Below are 20,517 nucleotides of genomic sequence, written 5' to 3'. Positions count from 1 at the left end.
CAGTTAGTAAGGCAAATAGGATGTTAGGAATTATTAAAAAAGGGATCGATAATAATTCAAAAGATATCATACTTCCCCTATATAAAACTATGGTACGCCCACATCTTGAGTACTGCGTGCAGATGTGGTCTCCTCACCTCAAAAAAGATATATTGGCATTAGAAAAGGTTCAGAAAAGGGCGACTAAGATGATTAGGGGCTTGGAACGGGTCCCATATGGGGAGAGGCTAGAGAGACTGGGACTTTTCAGTTTGGAAAAGAGGCGATTGAGGGGCGATATGATAGAGGTATATAAAATCATGAATGGTGTGGAGAATGTGAATATAGAAAAATTATTTACCTTTTCCCATAATACAAGAACTAGGGGACACCAAATGAAATTGATGGGTAGTAGGTTCAAAACTAATAAAAGGAAATTTTTCTTCACACAGTGCACAGTCAACCTGTGGAACTCCTTGCCCAAGGAGGCTGTGAAGGCCAGGACTCTATTAGGGTTTAAAAAAGAGCTTGATAAATTTTTGCAGGTTAGGTCCATAAATGGCTATTAGCCAGGGATAAAGTATGGTGCCCTAGCCTTCAGAACAAAGGCAGGAGATGGATGGCAGGAGATAAATCACTTGATCATTGTCTTCTGTTCTCCTTCTCTGGGGCACCTGGCATTGGCCACCGTCGGCAGATGGGATGCTGGGCTGGATGGACCTTTGGTCTGACCCAGTATAGCCATTCTTATGTTCTTATGTTCCTGGCTCCCAGCAGTGGCAGGGAGAGAGGAACCAGGCTGCCCCTTGGTTCCCAGGCCCCTGTTGTTCTCTCTCCCTCTCTTCTCCGTTACCCACACAAATTTCTCATCCCTTCCACACTCAGGGACATACACACCTTTACCTAATCCATAGGACTCAAGACATGACCCTGTTAAACTCCCACCCTTACCCAATTCCTAGGGCTCAAGGTGTAATTTCCTGTGGCTTTGCAGGATCTGTGCCACTGAAAAAGCCTTACACGGTAATATTCTTATTCTCTATTTATTTACTATTACCAAGAAAGCAGAATACATGCTAAGCACACAGTATCATGCTCACCAGTCCTGATGAGGCAGGCAGACGTCCACTGTTGGGACAAAGTCACTCCTTGGATGCTGGTTGGTGCACCTCAGGGTTTTTGGGGGGTGAGTCCTCCTTAAGGTGTCCTGTCTTTCATCTTTCCTGCTCGATGTTCTGTCCTTTCCTTTCATTCCTGCTTGATGGTCTGTTCTTCCCTTTTTTCTTCTTATACCCCAGTTTAAGTAGTGAAACTTGAGTCCTGCTTGGCTATACCTTGACCAATTATTTTGTATGATTTTACTAACCACGCATAACCTCCTGTAACAGAATTGCCTAACCAATCATAACCCACCACTAACTGATTTACACCTAACAACATTAATTATACAGCAGATGGGAGCAATTACAAACCAGACAGAGATTATATAGAAAACAGTAGAAAAGTGAAGATAATCATAGAATGGTAATTCCACAACCTCAGCTATTGATAAGTCATTGCCTGCCAGATTAAATGTGTTTAAGTAAGTTTTCTTTATGCATCTTGAGTTCTGTTTAACAATGGGTGGCATTAGGATGTGGTCGTCTTAACAGCTTGATATGATAGTATTGAACTGGAATGTAGATGGAATGTGAGTATGTGACTTTAGCTTCATAGTTAATGACTGCTGCTCTTTAGTCTGGCTGCAGACAAGCTATAGGACTCTGTGTAGCTAGAGAAACCATATTGGTTACACTCCTCCTCCCCCAGCTGCTTGTGGGGCCCAGGAAACTGACCAATGTGTTGGTCAGTTTCCTGGGACCTGCAAACAGCAGGGAGATGAGAACCAGGCTGCCACCTGGTTCTCGCTTCCTGCCACCCTGGGAGCCAGGAAACTAACCAGCCCACCAGGGCTGATCAATTTCCCAGCTTCTGCAAGCCCAGGGCAGACAACAACCAGGCTGCCACCTGGTTCCTGTGTCCCCCAACTTGTGCGAAATTTGAGTTATGCAGGGGTTGCAAGGAACACAATCCCCACATAACTCAGTGGTCTACTGTACAGTTAAGCCCCTTGCCTAGACTTCACAGCACAAATGGGCACCCCAAGACCATATCAATATCCGTAATGCTGCCTTGGCAGCATGGCCAGTGGCCTTATTTGGGGGGTATGGGAAGTGCCAGTCATGGCAATGCTCTCTCCACACTGCTGATCGGCTGCCACCTTGGAGCTATGGCTGGGGGCAATGACAACATGGGCTCAGTGTAACAGGCATGTTCGGAGGTCAAGGCAGGAGAGGCAGCAGCCATCGCTAAGTCTCCCTCCCTTGCTGGGTAAGATGCCCTGGGACCTCCCTCAGTGATAGTCACCTTCGTGCTGAGATGAGGTGGTTGTGGGATGCCTGAGGCTCAGCTCTCTAGATGATTTTAAAGAACACCAGGCTCTGCTTCATCAGGTGGCCAAGAACTTGGGCCTGAAGGTAGAGGAAATGGCCAAGCAGCTATGTGTTGTGTCCAATCAGCTTTTATTCCGGCCTGTGTCATGCTACCAGTGCATGACAGCGTCCTCAAGATTGCCATTACCATATGGCAAACCCCTTCATCCATCCATCCTGCCTCAGAAAGGTGTATGAAGAAATACTTTGTCCCAGTGAAAGAGTTTGAATACTTTTATCTCCGTTCTCCCCCAGGCTTGGTGGTGGTCTCTGCAGCCAATGAAAAGGATAAGTTAAGTCATACCAGCTCAAACCACAAAAATAAAATGACAAAGATTGAACCTGTTCGGGAGAAACATTTATTTGGCTGACAGCCTGTGGAGAAACCTGAGGCCTCCCTAGGGAGATATAATGTTAGCTTATGGGATTCCCTCCTTAAGTTCAAGGAGTGCTTCCCCCACAGGGTGTGGCCCATAAATCCAGAACCCTGGTGGCAGAGGGCACCACTGCAGCTCAGTGCTCCCACCAAATGGCATGGGACACATCGAACTTGGCAGCTAGGGTGGTAGCTTTGGTGGTGGTTAACAAGGTGCATCTCACATGACCAACCTATCCCTAGAGATGCAGACCCTGACCCAAGACCTCTCATTCAGTGGAGGAGTTCTTCCCTCAGAGGAAATGGATGCAGGATTGCATCGGTTGGAGGACACTTGGGTCACCCTTTGCTCACTGGGCATGCATGCAGTGCAGTCTGTGAGAAAGCAGTTCCAGCCACTCCTACTGCCTGGGCTTTGGCAGTCTTATCTGGCGTCCTTAAGGAGAAGGGACAAAGACATTAGTTTCAGCCACTGTTGCCCATTTTCCTCCTCTTACCTGCTATGCCAGTACCTGCACAACACACTCCAGGGGCCAGAAACATTTTGAAGGTGTTGGCTGGAGCAACACCCTGTCACTTGCCAACTGTTCTTTCCTCGGTTTTCTTCATCCCTTCTGTTTGTCCTTGTCAGGAGTCACCTGAAACTGTTGGATGCTGAACGTAGTGTTGCAAGATTACACTTCGCAATTCTTGACCAACTGCCTTCCCTTCCTTTCCTCCTCAAGGATCCTTGTCCAAGAGGTCGAGAACCTACCGTGCCTGGGGTAATGGAGGAAATCCATTCATTCGTGAAAGGGAAAGGATTCTACACCTATTATTTTCCAATACCATATAGAAAGGGGGCCCTCAGACCCATGGTTTGTCATCTTCATCATCCCCTCCTTGAATCCAGGAGACTGGAAGGCCTTCTGCAAGTTGTGGGTATCATATTTCCATACTCAAAGTTTACAGGCTTTTCCTGTGCTTCCTAGTGGGTGAATGATGTTTCCAACATTCAGCAGTGCCCTTTGGTGTCTTATCTGATACCTAAAATATGATGTCAGTAGCCACTTACCTGAGGTGTTGAGGGGTCCAGGTCTTCCATATCTTAACTGGCTCTTCAAGGGCAGGTCCTGGTAACAAGTTCAAAGAAGCCTCAATTTCGTGAATTCCACCTGCTGAACCCTGGGGCTGTTTATGGCCAGTTCAGCTGATAGAGATTATCAGGGTAGTTCTCAATTCTGCACAAGCCAAGACTTCCAAAGGTGTGTTTTCACGCCATGTCAGACCTGATCTCTGTGACAAGGACCACCCACTCACCCCCTGCCTGTGGTTGTTGGGCCACATGGCCACCAGCATATAAGGGGTCAGTCATGCCTCGCTCTCTTGCCAGCTCAGTTTATGCCCCGAAACAGAAACAACCTAGCCCAGATGCTCAGGGTGCTAGATCATCAATAACAGTGGGCTCAATGCCCGTTAGTGTCTGTCTACCTCTCTCTATTTCCTTCCATCTTTCCCTATTCAGCGCGGAGTGGGTTAGTTTCTGTGAACTAGCTCCGCACCAGTCTACTGTATCGTCCATCCATTCTCTGTGGGGTCTGCCTCTCCTATTCGAGCCGTCCTTTATGCCGAATACCAGGGTCTTGATTTTTCATTCGTCGTTCATTCTGCAAATATGCCCAAATAGTTTTAGCTTCTGTTTTATAACCTGCAGCAGGTTCTCTTTCGGCTGCATCTTTCTATATAATTCCTCATTGGTGACCTTTTCAGAATCATTCTATAACTCCCTTTCAAACGCCAATATTCTTCTTTTTGAATCTTTTTCATTATCACCCATGTCTCACATCCGTACAACATGCTGCTCAATACACACGTTTGCAAGACGCTCAGCTTCGTTCTTAAGCTAATTGCTTTGCTTTTCCAGATCTTATCCCTCGCCTTCAAACTCGTTCTTGCTTTCGCTAGTCTAGTTGCTATTTCCTTCTTACAGTCTAGGTCACACGTTATGTTGCTCCCCAGATATGTGAACTTCTCTACATTTTCTAGTTCAATACCATCAACACTGATCTTTCTTCCTATTTCCTTATCTCCAAATACCATTGTTTTTTATCAATGTTCATAATCAGTCCGCACCTCTTCCCTTCTTCGTTTAACACCTGCACCGTTTGCTAGCTTCTCCTCATCTTCCTCAATGATAACTATATCATCCGTGAACCTCAAGTTGTTAATTCTTTTCCTGTTCACAGATATCCCTTTTGCCTCTTCCTTGATCTTGTCCATCGCTCTCTCCAGATGTGCAATGAAGATAGTTGGCAGTATTGGATCTCCTTGTCTCATACCTCTACTTGTTTTAAACCAACTTCCCAACTCCCTGCATGTTCTCACTGCTGCCTCTGCATTATCATTGATATCCTTCAACAACCATATGTCTGCTATCTGCTCTGTATGACTCCAGTACCACCCAAGTCACTTTGATCTATACTGTCAAATGACTTTTGAAAATCAGCGAAGCAAATGTGTATGTTCTTGTTCTTTCGTCGAGCTTTCTCCGCTATCAGTCTTAGTGCCAATATCTGCTGCATGGTACTTCTGTCTTTTCTAAACCCCACTTGCTCATCTGCTGTATGTTCTTCTATCTGCAATCTTAGTCTCTCAATCAGTATGATCATCATTACCTTACCTAGATGACTTGTTAGAGCAATCGTTCTGTAGTTCTTGCACTCCAATGTACTTTTTTTCTTGGGTATTGTCACTAGCACAGATCTCGTCCATTCCTTGGCCAACTTCCCTTCTTTCCATGCTATATTACATAGTCTGTGTATTTCCTGAATCATGCTTTCTCTGCCATATTTGATCATCTCTCCCATGATCTTACCATTTCTAGGGCTCTTTTTTCTACTTCCTCCTTCGAAATATTGGTCTCGCTCTCAATGCTTGGTGGAGATATCTTTCAGTTCTTCGATCAGTCTCTCTGAGACACTCGGGTCCAACTGTGTTTTGTATAGATCAGTGCAATCTCATCCATCGCTGCACAATCTTCTCCCTGTTCATGAGCGCTTATTCGTTCTCATCTTTGATCGCCATCTGCTTTGGTTGCCATTTCGTATTAATATTCCTAATTGTCTTATACACCTCTCTGGTCTTACATTCACCGTAATACCTCTCTATCTTCGTATTGCTCCTCTAACCATTTCTCCTTATCCTTTTTGGCTGCTTTCCTTACCTTGTTGCATTTCACCCTATATTGCTGTTCTGCCATCTCAGAAACATCTTTTCTGATCTTCAGTACTCTCTTCTCTTGAACCAACTTCAGTGTCTTGTGGGTAATCCACTTCTTATTGATTTTTTTCTTCTTCTGGAACAGTATGCTCAATTGCCTCTTCTATAGCGATGGCTATCCCTGTGATTCTCTTACCGAGGTCTTTCTCTGTGGCGATGTTCTTAATCTTCTCTTTGAGCGCTGCTCTGTATGCATTCCTTATTTCTTCCTCACACAGCCTCACCAGATCTCTTCTTTTCACAGAATCATAGGACTGGAAGGGACCTCAGGAGGTCATCTAGTCCAGCCCCCTGCTTCAAGCAGGATCAACCCCTACTAAGTCATCCCAGCCAGGACCTTGTCCAGCAGGGACTTAAAAATCTCAAGGGATGGAGAATCCACCACCTCTCTAGGGAACGCATTCCAATGCTTCACCACCCACCTGGTGAAGAAATTTTTCCTAATATCTAACCTACACCTCTCCTTCTGTAATTTCTGACCATTACTCCTTGTTCTGCCATCTGACACCACTGAGGACAGTTTCTCACCCTCCTCTGTAGAGCTCCCCTTCAGGAAGTTGAAGGCTGCTATTAAATCACCTCTAAGTCTTCTCTTCTGTAAACGAAACAAGCCCAAATCCCTCAGCCTATCCTCATAGGTCTTGTGCTCCAGACCCTTAATCATTTTTGTTGCCTTTCGCTGAACCTGCTTTAGCAAATCCACATCCTTTTATACTGGGGGGCCCAAAATTGGACACAATATTCCAGAAGTGGCCTCACCAGTGCCGAAAAAAGAGGAATAACTACTTCTCTAGATCTGCTCGAAATGCCCCTCCTAATGCACCCCAGTATGCCGTTAGTTTTCTTGGCTACAAGGGCACACTGTTTACTCATATCCAGCCTTTCATCCACCATAACCCCTAGGTCCCTTTCCATCGTACTGCTGCTGAGCCATTCGGTCCCCAGCCTGTAACAATGTTTGGGATTCTTCCACCCCAGGTGCAGGACTCTACACTTCTCCTTATTGAACTGCATCAGATTTCTTTTGGCCCAATGCTCCAATTTATCCAGGTCCCTTTGGATTCTCTCTCTACCCTCCAACGTATCTATCTCTCCCCCTAGTTTTGTGTCATCCGCAAACTTGCTGAGGGTGCAACCCAGTCCCTCATCCGGGTCATTAATACAGATGTTGAACAACACTGGCCCCAGAACCGAGCCTTGTGGCACTCTGCTTGAAACAGACCTCCATCTAGTTATTGAGCCATTGACCACTACCCATTGGGCCCGACCATCAAGCCAGCTTTCTATTCATCTTATAGTCCAAGGATCTAATCCATATTTCCTTAACTTATGGACAAGAATGTTGTGGGAGACTATCAAAAGCCTTGCTGAAGTCAAGGTATATCACATCCACTGACTTCCTCATGTCCACAGAGCTTGTTACCTCGTCATAGAAGCTGATCAGATTGGTTAGGCAGGACTTGCCCCTGGTGAATCCATGTTGGCTACTTTTGATCACTTTCCCCTCTTCCAAGTGCTTCAAAATGGATTCCTTGAGGATTCCCTCCATTATTTTCCCAGGGATTGAGGTAAGGCTGACAGGTCTATAGTTCCCTGGATTATCCTTCTTTCCTTTTTTAAAGATGGGCACTATGTTTGCCTTTGTCCGGTCATCTGGTATCTCCCCCGATCTCCAAGAGTCTTCAAGGATAATGGCCAAAGGTTCAGCAATGACCTCTGCCAATTCCATCAGTACCCTTGGGTGCATTAAATCCAGACCCATGGACTTGTGAACATCTAGTTTTTGTACATAGCTCAGAACTTGTTCCTTTCCCACAGATGGCTGCCCTCCACCTTCCCATAATGCATTGTCTAGGACTGTCATGTGGAAGTTGACTTTGTCAGTGAAGACTGAGGCAAAAAAAGCATTGAGTACTTCAGCTTTTCCTGCATCATCTGTCACTTTCTTAAACAGTGTCTTATATTTTGTTTTATCTTGATGTTTGCGATCACTAGACTGTGGTCTGAGTCTATATCCACTCCTTGGAAAGCTCAGGACTGCTGTACTGATGTTATCCATCTTCTTATCAAAATCGTATCTATTGTGTTCATGGACTTCCTGTCATTCGATCACCATGTCCACTTCCTGCAGTCCTTTTGTTGGAATGTTGTGTTGCAGATCACCATCTCATGCTCTGTAGCAAACTCTAGTAGTTTTTGACCTCATTTGTTTGTTTCTCCATATCCACACCTTTCCATGACTCTCTCCCAACCGTTATTTGTTCCAACCTTTGCATTCTAATCTCCGATGATCAACTCATCTTTCTTCGGTATCTCCTCCACCGTCTTTGTCAAGTCTTTGTAGAATAGCCCAATCTCTTCCTCTGTACTGTCCAACATGGGTGCATACACCTGAATGACTGAGATGTTGAACAGTTTTGCTTTGAATCTCGCTACCATCATTCTTGCATCCTAATAAGGCTCTTCTAGTTGTTTTGCAAAGAAGGAATCCAGCTCCTGTTTCACACTTTGTTTCATTTCCTGACCAAATGACTTTGCAACCACTGTTGCTGATGCCATGCAATGCATCTCTGCCAGTCCAAGTATATCACATCGGTATCTCTCCATCTCCTTCCGAAGCAGCTCTAATTTTCTAGTTGCCCACACTGTTCAGGTGTTCCATGTTCCAATGGATAGCATATGTGTTAGCTGTAATTTTCTTTCGGTAGCCAACTGTATCTTCAAAAACAACAAGAAATCCTGTGGTAGCACCTGAGATTCCACCACGTGTGCATGGCAGTCAAGGGGGCACTACAGCCAACCTGAATGATACTTCTAAGGCAAAAATCTCCTAACAGTTGTGTACATGCACATCAAAAATCTCATGGCCATGAGCAGCACATATCAAAGAACAGTTACAAAAAGTAGGTCATAGAAACAGCAGAAAGGAACTAAAAAACTAACTGCATTTCATTCACAGGCCGATGGATTTATCAACCATTAAGAAAAATATTGAGAATGGACTGATCCGAACCACAGCTGAGTTCCAGCGTGATATCATGCTGATGTTCCAGAATGCTGTCATGTACAACAGCTGTGACCATGATGTATACCATATGGCTGTGGAGATGCAGCGTGATGTCTTGGAGCAGATCCAGGTAAAAGCATGATTTGGACCTCTTAAGCTGAAGCCCAGTGGTGAACAAAACTCGTGCACTGGCTGATGGGAGGTACTGAGGAGATCTGTAGGAGGGGGATACATAGCTCTGAGTGCTGCCTTCTCTTTTGTGCCATCTAGTTTCCCACGGGGTTGGCAAGTCCCAGCTGACAGGCATCAAAGTTAACTTGATGAGTCTGTGTAGCTTTATTACTGTTTCTCAAAATGAATTGCTGCTCTTTTAGGCAAGAGATGGACCTTACGTTGAAAAGCAAACTAGAAACTGAAGCCACCTCCATTTCTTGAGTTTATGGTTTGTGGGAGTAAAGCTACAAACTGAGCTTGTTTTGCTTGTGGTTTCATGCAGCAATTTCTGGCCACGCAGCTGATCATGCAGACTTCAGAGTCCGGGATCAGTGCAAAGAGCCTGCGGGGGCGAGATTCCACCCGGAAACAAGATGCTTCAGAGAAGGTGAGGGGGAAAAGGAGACTGGAGATCATGCTTTTGTGTTAGTGATTCCTTCAGGAGGATCATTTAAAAAAAAAAGACACAGATGTGGGTTACCTAATGAGACCCTGGGTGCATAAATGCTCTTGGGGCTAGACTAGTTCTGAGGTCCTTATGAGAACAAACCTTTCTGGAAATAAGGGTTTCAGTTGCAGTTCAGAAAAGGCAGCTGTAGGTTACTACAGACACAACTCTTGTGAGTCACCCTAGCAGTTGTGACAGTTTGGCCTTTGTGTAAAAGTAATCACAAGAACCTTTAGGAAACATGGGGTCACTGTCTGGCCAGGAGAGATTGGGTTGGAGAATCAAAAATGGGATACACTCCATTGTGCCTCGCTTAAATGGTCTGTTTCTTGCTGGTTTTTAGTGTCAAAAGAGACTGTCTTGATCAACTAGTCTGAATTCATGTGTAATACAGATTGGAAAACTTCGCCCAATGATTCTTGCATCAAGCTTAACTTGTCGCTGAAGTAATGTACCAAACATCCAGTCTTGATTAAATGACTTCAGATGGTAGCAGCCAGTGTTCCATGTAAATTGTGTGCTTGAGCAGACGCTCAGGAGAGATTCACATGCTGGCCGACTGATTAGCAGAGCATCAAGGGCTAGGTTGTGTTTCTACTTGGGGTCCACATTCACATATACCTTAATGCGCACAAAAAATTATTGTGCACATGTATGGAAAAGATTAGAGAGGACATTGATAGCCAACTGATGTTGCCTATCACTTGGGAGATACGTAAATGTTGTGGAAAATAGAGGCTGAGTGCATGGGGCACCAGAATGATGTTGGGGGATGGCAGACACACCTTGATTGGAAACAACATTAGCAGTGTGCAGAATAATCCCTGTTATAGCGCTCTTTGTGTCACAGAATCCTCTCCTGCGCATCCATCCTTTCTCCTAGTTATCTGTTTCTGTAATACCTGTAGCAGGGTATTTTGAGGGTGCCTGCTTCTTTGCCTTTATGAGCACGGAGGCTGTGTATGTTGTGTGCATGTTCATACCTGTGCAATCTGATCAGTAAATCTCTTTGGCCTTTTGACAGGACAGCGTCCCCATGGGCTCTCCTGCCTTCCTTCTCTCGCTCTTTGTAAGTATCAAATGGCTGGGTAGGTAATTGTACATTGAAAGGTACTGATAGGTCTTTGTCTGGCAGATTGTGGCACTGTTGACATATGTGGCATTGTAGCAATGTGTTTAAACTCATGGCTGTACATGTAGGGTCATCCAGTAATACTTCTCAATCCCATTGTCCTCAGGTTTTGGAGAGGTCTTAACCATTCCTTCTAGTTTGCGTTGTTATAGCACACTCATCTACGTCCCCTTTCTTCCATGATTTGTATCCATTTTTCTCCATGTAAATGGGAAGGCAAATCTGTGGGACCGAATTCTGTGAAATATATGGGCCCAGAGAGTTAAAGGTGTTAATGGCCCTGTACAACATTTAACAGTTAAGCAAAGCTTGGGGTGTAACACAGACATTGGCCACCTTGTTTCATTAAAATATTTTTAAACATATTAAAAGTACAATAAAGAAGGAAAAACCTGAAGTATTAAGTAGGTCTGTCATTTTAACAGTATCCCTTATTCCCTTTTCCTTTAGCAAAACAGTTTAAGGGAAACTGCCAGTCTTGAGATTAAAGAATGGTAACTGTCTGTCCTTTTGAGGGGTGGAGGAGAGACATTTATTTAAGATGGGCTGGAGGTGTTAGTCTGATCCGGTTTCCTTTAGAACAAAACAAGACTTGTGTACATGCACCACAAAGGAAGAGAACAGGGAATTCAGGAGAGGGTCCATGCTCAGGGTGCCTGGACACACACTAGTTAGAATAGCTCTGAAATCCTTGTGTGATGCTAACTCTGACTTGCAGCCTTCTGAAGAAACACAGGCCCTGTGCATGGTCTCATCGGCCATTCCAAAACCTGGCAAAGTTATACTTCTGTTATGCTATTTAGGGGATTGCTTGGATCACACAGTTACAGCAGCATTGCAAAATGTGCAGTCGTGGTCAGCAAAGCTTGTCTGTTAAACAGAAGACACGATGAGGATAGGAAGGAGAAGAAATGAGATGGTGAGGGAGAGAGGACGCTTGAGTGACAAATGGAACCAAAGTTTCACATAGTAGTTTAGCTGGAGCTGGTGGAGGTCAGTGTCATCTGGGGCCCTGACTCTGGTCAGGGTTGCTCTCAGAATCTAGATGACAAAGGCATAACACTGGATCCCAGGGTTCCAGAAGACAGTAGTGGTTGCAGCCATGATGGTGAAGCTCTGTCCAATGTACTGGTCTCCTATCCAGCTTAATTTTTCCCATTTCAATCCTTTTTTTAAGAACTCAGAAGGGAGCATTGAGTGGAATTGCTGATCCCCTGTTGGTCTTGTACATCGTTTAGATTTAGGCGTAACTTCCTACATGTTGGATTTGGTCCATTAATTTCCAGTCATAAATTCATGATAATACAGTAGGCCTTTTAATGAAGACTAGTTCAGTCCTTGTCTCAGTTCTGTATCTTTTCCTATACAAATTTTATGGGTGACTGGAACATTCAGTCAGGTGTATGCCTTCTTCCACAGTTGAGCTCACAGTTGGGGTGGGCCTGCTAGTCCACAATTATTGCAATGGGTCAAATGCAACATTGCAAATTCTTATACAGGTCACTGTATACAGGGCACTGTGAGTAGGCTACAGGATGGGAGAGGATCTGCTTTATTCTTTGTTTTGATGCTTGGATTAAGAAGCAGCCATAGTCCTCTGTGGGCACCTCTACTGTGCACACTAGTGATCTGAGAGAGCCTGGAAAAGCACTTTCTTCCTTGGGAGTTCAAGCCTTTGAGCTAAGAACATAAGTTTTGAGGTTTTTGTTTTCTCACACATCTGTTAGATAGAGAAGTATTTCAGCAGAGGCAGCATGTCAGCCAGAGGGAGAGGGATCCGATGAGAAGAAGTCCTCCAGCTACCCTGCATTCATGGACAGTAGCTCCCTAGCTTCTCTGCACAGCTAGTGCCAGGGTCGCTCAGCTGGAGGAACACTTCCTATAGGGATGAGCAGCTGGTCAGGTATGTTAGACCATAGACCCTCTTCCCACTTGAACAATTCATCTGGAATGTTTCACATAGAAAAAAGCAGCAGTATGTATTGGCCCCAAAAAACCTCTTTCCAGGTGAGAAGCAGTCAAATTTTGTCTCCTCTTGTTTTCAGTGGAACATAGAGGCACTGCAGTTCTGAGGCCCCACTGGGTCATCTTTTTATATATATAATATATATATATATATATATACACACACATATGTATGTTATAGACCCACATTGACTCTTGTAGGAAGGCCTTAGAGGAAGTCTCCTTTTGCCTATCTTACAGCACACTGCAGTGTACTTTCTCCAACTCCCCTCCTTCCAATTAGCAAAGAGAACTGTCTTTCAGTTGTGCAGTTCAGTTATTCCTTGAATAGTCAAGGCAGCTTTTTGTCATTCTTACTAATTCTGGACCTTTTTCCTTTTGTTCGCATCTTGCTTAGGATGGGGGTACTAGAGGACGTCGCTGTGCTATTGAGGCTGATTTGAAGATGAAGAAATGAGGCTGGAGGCAGGAGGCGAGGCGTTAGTGAGCAGCCTGAGGTGAGGCACTAGTGAGCACTCTGCATGCCCATCTCGCAGAAGGGGAGAAGAGCTGAATGCAGCCAGGATTCATGTTGAGATCTGTTCCGCCACTCTGGCTTCTCTACACGGAAGACATTCTCTCTGACAAGTGTAAGCTGAAGAAGCTTATCTGGAAAGGAAGAGCAGCCCCACTGCTGTTCTAGGGCTAGCAGTCTTATGTCACATCTGCTTTCTGGTGTTAGCTAGCAGCTGGGGGCTAGTATATACTGTAATATGAAATGTACAGATTTTTATTAGTGAAGTGTAAATGTGTATAATAAAGTGGATGAGTATCCAGAGTTTGTGTGTGTAATGTATTTATAGTGACTCATGTCTTCATGCATCACTGACCTCTGAAGGACAAACTGATTTAGAATGTGTGTAACACTTCTCAGCTTCATGGATCCTGAAGTACCTTCCAGTTCTTTGCATACAGCACCAGCAGCTGAAAAGTATCTGCTTCTGGACTAGAGAACATCTATTGCCCAGAATGTTGCCCTGTAGCAGGGAAGAAAGGCAAGGAAATTTGGCCAAGTGCATCAGGATATAACCTTGCTCTTATGAAGAGAAGCAGCTCTTTAATATGACAGTTTTTCAGAACCTTTGCAGTTAGTCTAATTTGAGACTTATTCACTGGAAAGAGACAGTCCTCTTGACCCCCATAGGCTGTAATTGCTGCAGATTTTGTTTGGGAATGTACTTCCTGCTTCCCAAGTTGGCATTAGGCAGGGAAGTGGAAAGGTTACTTCACACATTTCCCTACCGTGGAGCGTTTAGTCCTTTCATACAGGGATCCAAGAGCCAGAGTCAGTTTTAAGGCAGACTGCTAAATCTAGTCCGATCACTTCTGTTTCACTGGCCACTAAATTTCATCTGATTACTCTCCTATTGAATCGAATTTGTTTTACTAAAGCACAACTTCCAGAAAAACATCCCATCTTTATTTGGAGACACGAAGGGAGGAAAAATCTGCAGCTGTGGTAAGTAGATTGTTCTAATTATTGATAACATCACTGTTAAAATCTGTCTAATCTGAATTTGTCTGGCTTCAGTGTTCAGCTGCTGATCCTTTTATTACCCATCTGTTAAACTTGTCTTTTGATATCTTGTATTTTCTCTTTTGAAAGTACTTCATATACTGTAACCATCATCTCTCAAGTGATTAAAATTAACAGATTTACAGTGAGACACAAAGAGCTGAGGCATTTTTTCCAGACTTGGAATAATTTTTGTGGCTCTTTTGTGAATCCTCTGCACCTGTGGTATCCAATACACTAGCCACATGTGACTATTTGGCTGGTCAAGTATAGCTAGTTGGCTTGAACAGTAAATATATTTTCAGAATAACGTGGCTACGTGGGCAGCTATACGATATTTAGACGTTAGTAACACGTGATGATGTCTTGCATAACCTCCAAACTAATCAAACGCAACCTAGATAAAGCTATTATAAGATGGGTGCATAGCTGGTGGGATAACCGTTCCCAAAGAGTAGGTATCAATGGTTCAGCCTTGCTGGAAGGGCACAATAAGGGTTCCCCAGTTCTGGGTCTGGTTCTGATCAATGTCTTCATCAATTATTTAGCTCAAGGGTGAGCAAAGTAGGGGGTGAGCGTAAAATTGCATAAGCAGGGCAGCAAGATCAGGTGCTGGGTCTCAAGCTCATCCATCTCATTAAAAATGTTGAAATATTACTTTTACGTATGTGTGTTTGCATTTGTCAGTCTACATGCTACCTACTTATTTTCTTACACATGCAGAAAAGTTTTTTCTTCATGTGAGCATAACTGAAATTTCAGTTTGTTTAGATTGTGTTATACGGGTCGGGGGGCCCTGCTAAATCCAGGAATAAAAAGTGGGGCCCAAAGTAAAAAGTTTGTTCATTATGATTTAGATAATGGTGTCAAGAATACAAGTTTGCAGATTATATCAAGCTGGGAGGGGTTGCGAAGCTCTTTGGAGGATAGTATTAAAATGCAAAGACTATATCTACACTAGCCCCCTTCTTCAAAGGGGCCATGGTAGAGGGTGGGAGTAATCAATCTGCAGCACTTCATTAGGCTCATTCTCCCTGCAGCAATTTCGAAGCGTCAAACTTTTTGGGAGTAAAGGCACTTCGAAGTGCCCATGGCTAAACGGCATGCCACCACTTCAAAGTTTGACACTAAGGCCAGGTCTACATTAGCCCAAAACTTTGAAATGGCCATGCAAATGGCCATTTTGAAGTTTACTAATGAAGCACTGAAATACATATTCAGTGCCTCATTAGAATGCTGGCGGCCGCAGCACTTCAAAATTGACACAGGTCATCCAGATGGGGGTCCTTTTTGAAAGGACCCTGGCAACTTTGAAATCCCCTTATTCCTATCTGCTGTTAGGAATAAGGGGATTTCGAAGTTGCCGGGGTCCTTTCGAAAAGGACCCCCATCTGGACGACCCGTGTCAATTTTGAAGTGCTGTGGCCGCCAGCATTCCAATGAAGCACTGAATATGTATTTCAGCGCTTCATTAGTAAACTTTGAAATGTCTACTTGCAAGGCCATTTTGAAGATTTGGCTTAGTGTAGACACAGCCTAGGAGAATTAGCCTAATGAAGTTCATCACAGCACTTCATTAGTATTCTCCAATCAGGCTGATTACTATGCCCCCTTCAAAGAAGGGGGCTAGTGTAGACGCTGCCAAAATGATTTGAATACACTGGAGAAATGTCAGAAGTAATGGGATGAAATTCAGTAAGAACTTGAGTAGTCTGCATTTGTTAGGAACGAACAATCAGTTTCACACCTCCAAAATAGTGGTTTGAGCATTGGCCTGCTAAATCCAGGGTTGTGAGCTCAGTCCTTAAGGGGGCCTTTTAGAGGTCTGGGGCAAGTAGATTTAAAAAAAAGAAATCTCTCAGGGATGGTGCTGGGTCCTGCCAAGAGGGCAGGAGACTGGACTCAATGACCTCCCAAGGTTCCTTCTGGCTCTGAGATGTGTGTATCTCCATAAAATAGGAAATTACAGTTTTGGAGTGCTTCAGAAAAGAATTGTGGGCGAGGTCATTGTATACCACAAGCTAAAAGTGAGTCAAGTGTGACACTTAACCATTCTGGGATGTATTAATAAGAGTCTTGTAAATAAGAAACAAGTAATTTGTCTACACTGATTAAGCATCAGCTGGAGTATTTTGTCCCATTCTGGGCTCTGCATTTCAAGAAAGACATGGACAAATTGGAGAGTGTCCAGGGAAGAGCAACAAAAATGACTAAAGATCTAGAAGACATGATCTAAAGTTGGGTTTGTTTAGTTTAAAAAAAGAGATGACTTTAAAGGAACATAAGTTTTTGAGTGTCTAAAAGGTTGTTAACAGTGAGGCAGGAGAAGTATTTTTCTTCACAACAGATGATAGGACAAGCAGCAGCAGGCTTAAATTGCTGCAAAGGAGGTTTAGGTTGAACAGTAGGTAAAATTTCTGTCTGGGTGGTTAACCACTGGAATAAGGTGCCTAGGGAGGTTGTGGAATCTCCATCTTTTGAGATGTTTAAGAGCAGGCTACATAATTTGGGATCATTGAAGATGGAGCATGGTCCAGCCATGAATGCAGGGGACTGGTCTTGACCTCTTAAGGTCCCTCCCAGTCCTATGATTACGGTAACACAGTTATTACTTTTATTAGTGAAACGTGTAATCTCAAAGAAATCTGGTGTGACAGGACCTCTTTTCTACAGAACTACTGGTATTCAATTTTTTTTTTTTTACAGGTGAATTCTGTTAGTTTTGCATTATTTCATCTGGGACTGATGTTGGGCAAAATGTCCTGTAGTTAGGTGTGTCGTCCTGTGTGCTCTTTTGAATAGTGGTACAACAGTAGCTGTCTTCCAGGGTTCTGGAACTTTCCCATTTTGCCAATACTTTTGAAAACTAACAGTGAGGCAGCAATCGCAGGCAACCCCGAAAGAGCAAGTTAAAAATTTTAAAAACAGGTCTGGTTATTTCTTATAATTTCTTAGCATCTTCCTTAATTACTAGTGAACTAGAACTTACTGCATTATCCTAGTCTAATAGTAGCATAGTGGATTTTTTCCAAATGTAGAACAAATACATATTGAACACTGCTTTTTCTGCATGTAGCCTTCTCTGTGTATAAAGTTAGAAAAGCACATTATATTTACTACTGATGGTTTTTTTCCAAATGGTTATAGATAAAAGTAATTTATGTAATATCCAAATACATCCACTTGTTAATGTACTCAAACAAGTCAAGCTACAACCAAAGAGAGAGTTCTTAGGGTTATGAACATATTCCTAAAATTCAGAAAAAACAGATTAAATCATTCAGTAGAGCACATCAATGTGTATGTCCTGACCCATTTCATGCCCATTGGCAGACAGTGTATCCAGGGAAGCAAATATCTGAGTTTCCTGTTTCTTTAGGGTATATAACCCATGTGGATCCATGGCCATATTTAATAATAAACCTGATCCTGCCACTTTGTCCATGGCAGTTAAATTCTTAAATCATTTGCATCTATACAATTATTTCCAGAGTTATTAGTTCCAAAAATACCTACAAATCTCCTATTTAAAATTTAAGTAATCTTATATGGTGTACTGTTTTTCTGCAGTCAACGTGTTTGTGACAGTGTGAGTGTGCAGTTATATGATTTCGGAATCAAATCCTCAGGCTTATTTTAGCTAACTGAAAATTAAGCCTGCTGCACTGGGCTTCACATTAAATGTTACCTTTATACTATAGAAAAGTCTAATACTTGTTACCAAGTACTTTTTACTTTTAGTTTTCCCATTTCCCACCATATTTCACTTTAATAAGAATTATAAACTAGTTAGCATTCTACCACTTAGTTTTTGTTAGCCAAATACACTGCAGTGTAATTCAAAGACAAGATCATAGGTCAGCATTCATCATTAATAATTTTACCATTACCATCTCATAAAGAGTCCATACAATTTCTAAGGTTCCTCTAGTTTAGGAGTCAGCAACCTCTGGCACGAGTGCCAAGAGAGGCAGGCAAAACAATTTTCATTGGCACATGAGCCAGTAGCTCAGCCCTGCTCCTCCTCCTCCCATGTACCCAGAAGCTTGCTCAAAGCCATGCCACTTGTGAATTAACAGAAGACCATCTGATGCTACCAACCAAACAGTAAATTTCTGCATCTTCATTTATTTATTAATTAAGCTGTTGTAAGTAAGAATTGTAAGGAGCATTTTGAGCAGATCTAGAGAAGTGGTTATTCCCTTCTATTCGGCACTGGTGAGGCCACATCTGGAATAGTGTGTCCAGTTTTGGGCCCTCCAGTATGAAAAGGATGTGGATTTGCTGGAGCAGGTTCAGCGGAGGGCAACAAAAATGATTAAGGGGCTGGAGCACGAGACCTATGAGGAGAGGCTGAGGGATTTGGGCTTGTTTCGCTTACAGAAGAGAAGACTGAGGGATGAATTAATAACAGCCTTCAACTTCCTGAAGGGGAGCTCCAAAGAGGATGGTGAGAAACTGTTCTCAGTGGTGTCAGTTAGCAGAACAAGGAGCAATGGTCTGAAGCTGGAGAGGGAGAGGTGTAGGTTAGACACTAGGAAAAACTACTTCACCGGGCAGGTGGTGAAGCACTGGAATGTGTTGCCTAGAGAGGTGGTGGATTCTCCATCCCTAGAAGTTTTTAAGACCCAGCCAGACAAGGTCCTGGCTGGGATGACTTAGTGGGGGTTGATGCTGCTTGAAGCAGGGGGCTGGATCAGATGACCTCCTGAGATCCCTTCCAGCCCTATAATTCTGTGATTCTGTGAAGTAGGATTATTAGTGACTTTAAAATAGTAAGAAGGAAATGAGTAGGCAGAGAGATGATGCCAAAACAAGTATCTGCAGTCTAGGTACCACTCTCTATAATACTGGACTACATACTATCCCTAAAGAACTCAGGACTGGCTATGAATTTGATTATCTTGTGGCCATAAATGCCTTCCACCAACAGGTGGATGGAGCATCAATATTTTCTCGTCCACTTACTCAAAGATTTACAATGTGCCTATCGAGCACGTACCCTGCCACCTACATGAGCATAAAACGTAAGTTTCATACTCAAAAGTCTAAGCAGACCATCATTTGAGCCATTAGCTGTATGTTCCTCACTGCACTTGCCTCTAAAGGTAGCATTCCTGATCCCCATTACGTTGGCATGAAGGGTGAGTGAGATGGGGAGTGCTCGCGACTTACACTCCATATACAATATTCTTCAAAGATAGTGACTCACCCAAAATATCATCCTTGTTCCATCTCAACAGCCGATTCACTTACTTTTATTTCATCTGAAACATCATAACCCCCCAAGAGGCAGTCTTGCGCACATTAGATGTCCACCATGCCTTGGACTTTTATCTGGATAGATTGAAATCCTTCCATAAAACTCCCAGACTATTTGTGTCAACAACAGGATCATCAAAGGGAACTGCTATTTCTAGGCAATGAACATCAAAATGGGTATGAATTCCTGCAAAACGTATCCATTCTAGACAGATGCAGAACCACCATATGGGCATCTGAATACACATTAATGAACCACTATGCCACAGTACTTGACTCAATTGCTGACATAGGACTAGACCTCACAGTCCTAGCCACAGCAACAAACAGTTCTGAAGTCCCTGCGCTACAGCCACCTGAAGTGGAGCACCCAGAGGCACAGCTTTTGAAGAAGAAAAGATAACTCAGCTTGTGAAGTATATGAGGTTCTTCAGGGTATGTGGCCCATTTGGTGTTCCACGGCCTACCCTCTACTTGAGAACAAGAAACGCACGCTCCATGGCAGAGAAGGCATTGAAGAGGCGGCACATGCACATGCTAGAAGACACACCAGAGGAGCTCTGAGAGCGCTAGTGTGCACAAGAACCCCAGCCAGACACGGCTAGCAAAAATCTGTGTGACTGCACCAGGACACACCACCATCTGAAGTGGAGCATGCACGGAGATACACATCTCAAAACCTCAGTTTCTTGGAACACATCTGCTCAATATGCAGTGGCAGTCAAAAAAGTGAACAGTGCTGGGAGTAATTAAGAAAGGAATACCTAATGAGATAAAGATATTGCATCTTTATAAAATTAAATTAAAAAAAATAAAATTAATTATACATCCATGGCATGTCCACGTCTTGA

At 43.5% G+C, this 20,517-nt stretch overlaps 2 protein-coding genes across 7 annotated transcripts in view; both read left to right on the top strand.

Annotated features, from left to right (window-relative positions):
• BRD8 (bromodomain containing 8) overlaps positions 1–13,662 on the top strand; it is a 30,127-nt gene extending 16,465 nt beyond the window's left edge. For 5 of the 6 annotated variants that reach the window (XM_075009863.1, XM_075009860.1, XM_075009862.1 and 2 more), the window contains 4 exons: positions 9,044–9,221; positions 9,588–9,692; positions 10,777–10,821; positions 13,247–13,662. In XM_075009863.1, coding sequence (XP_074865964.1) covers positions 9,044–9,221; positions 9,588–9,692; positions 10,777–10,821; positions 13,247–13,306 — 388 coding nt within the window. In that variant the 3' untranslated portion in view covers positions 13,307–13,662. Of the gene's footprint in view, positions 1–9,043; positions 9,222–9,587; positions 9,693–10,776; positions 10,822–12,611; positions 12,788–13,246 lie in introns of all 6 variants that reach the window. The other variant, XR_012647632.1, reaches the window with a different exon arrangement.
• A 5,879-nt stretch (positions 13,663–19,541) lies between these two features.
• Positions 19,542–20,517, top strand: part of LOC142021394 (bromodomain-containing protein 8-like) — a 38,407-nt gene continuing 37,431 nt past the window's right edge. Inside the window, exon 1 of the mRNA XM_075010125.1 lies at positions 19,542–19,548. Coding sequence (XP_074866226.1) covers positions 19,542–19,548 — 7 coding nt within the window. The remainder of the gene's footprint in view (positions 19,549–20,517) is intronic.

Source organism: Carettochelys insculpta, chromosome 15 (genome assembly GCF_033958435.1).
Source record: "Carettochelys insculpta isolate YL-2023 chromosome 15, ASM3395843v1, whole genome shotgun sequence".
Lineage (NCBI taxonomy): Eukaryota > Metazoa > Chordata > Testudines > Carettochelyidae > Carettochelys > Carettochelys insculpta.
This window is presented reverse-complemented; position numbering and strand designations above follow the sequence as displayed.